Source organism: Hipposideros armiger, unplaced genomic scaffold (genome assembly GCF_001890085.2).
Source record: "Hipposideros armiger isolate ML-2016 unplaced genomic scaffold, ASM189008v1 scaffold_698, whole genome shotgun sequence".
NCBI lineage: Eukaryota > Metazoa > Chordata > Mammalia > Chiroptera > Hipposideridae > Hipposideros > Hipposideros armiger.
In genome coordinates this window covers 900,997-902,486 of record NW_017732048.1, presented here as the reverse complement: position 1 = coordinate 902,486, position 1,490 = coordinate 900,997, and the positions used below count along the sequence as shown (strand labels likewise).

General features: G+C 49.5%; 1 protein-coding gene across 1 annotated transcript in view; it reads left to right on the top strand.

The window, feature by feature from the left end:
- The first annotated feature begins 433 nt into the window (after positions 1 to 433).
- LOC109373274 (solute carrier organic anion transporter family member 5A1-like) overlaps positions 434 to 1,490 on the top strand; it is an 82,779-nt gene continuing 81,722 nt past the window's right edge. Inside the window, exon 1 of the mRNA XM_019627011.1 lies at positions 434 to 482. Coding sequence (XP_019482556.1) covers positions 434 to 482 — 49 coding nt within the window. The remainder of the gene's footprint in view (positions 483 to 1,490) is intronic.

The window sequence follows — 1,490 nt, the reverse complement described above, 5'->3', positions numbered from 1 at the left end:
TGCACTGTACCGACTTCAGTGTTGGCTGCGTGAACAGTTGTGTGTTGTAGGTCTTGGGGGAGATTTAGAAATGTGTAGTTCATGTTGCCTCCGTGTAGGAGCAACTGACCTAGCTGGAAAGATTAAAATGATGATGAGCGGCGTGTAGCAATTGTACACAATCCGCCACAGTGGTTCTGTATCGTGTAGGTCCGAGGAGGCCTCGTGAAAGGCTTTTGAAAGATGGCAGGGGCAGCACGTGTCGAGCTAGCTGTAGCTCAAGCTGTGTAGACGATGATCTGGAAAAAAGGAACAGGGAGTGACCATGCAGCCAACACATAGAAAGCAGAGACTCTGGGGATGGGTGAAACCTGAGGGGATGTTACTGGAAGACATAACGGGAAGACATGACTGGGCAACATGAGACGGAGGCACTGCCAGGAGAGAAAAAACAATGGCCAAGGCCATGGGAGATGGACTACGGGTCAAGCGAGCAGAGACATGTGAGATGAGCAGCGAAGTGATAGCCACGGAAGAGTGAGATGACTGCAGGTGGCTCAGTACCGAAACCCGTGACTAATGAGCAAGTGACAGGATGCTCTCGGTTTGCCAAGGCAGGGAGGCAGTAGGTCCAGAGCAAGGAGACGCCGGAGGTGTGGAATGAGAATAAGGGACATAGTCATTCTTCTGACCATGACATTGCTCTAAAATAGAGCGTATCAATAAAGAATTTGAGGTTTGGGGAGGCCAGGAGATGAGGAGACGATTTCCATTGAAAAGGTAGTTTGTTACCCACGGTTGCCAATAGGAGGGGTCACCCCATGTCACATGGGGCATGTGGGGAAGCAGCAGGGTTAGTCACAGGCAGAGAGAGGGAGGGATTATGGGCTGTGTCTTGTGGTTTCCCCGGGAAGGAATGGGTGAGGCGGGGTAAGCAGGTTTAATTAGGATTGGCTAGTTGGAATAATTTCAGCTGGCTCTGGGGAGTGGCGGCTGTTGCTCATTACCGGGTAGATGGTGGCCTAGAATGTGAGGCCAATAAAAGAGGTGTTTGGGTGTGGACTCTGGATTGGTTGGTTTGTATTTTAAAGGTACACTCGGCAGGCGAGTTGTTCACCATCTGTAGGAATTGGCTAACCTGGGAGGGGTCGGCAAGACTCCAGGTGTCAAAACATCAGAATACAGAAAATAAAAGACATGGTGAGTACAGATATGTAATCAGCCCATAAACATTTATGGAACGCCTCCCATGCCCAGACACTAAACTATGTGCATCAGTTCATATAAACTACTAACAACAAAGTCAGCCTGCTCTTATACAGCCCTCATCTGAGTGCCAGACTTTCCACATGCTTTGTGAGCATGAACTCATTTACTGCCTGTAACAACCCTGTGAGTAAGTCCTTTGACCACCTCTGCTGAGGACACTGAAGCTCAGAGAGGTTGAGCAACTTGCTCATGGTCACACAAGTCGTAAGAACCGAGCTGGGGATTTGAACCCAGGAGTTTGG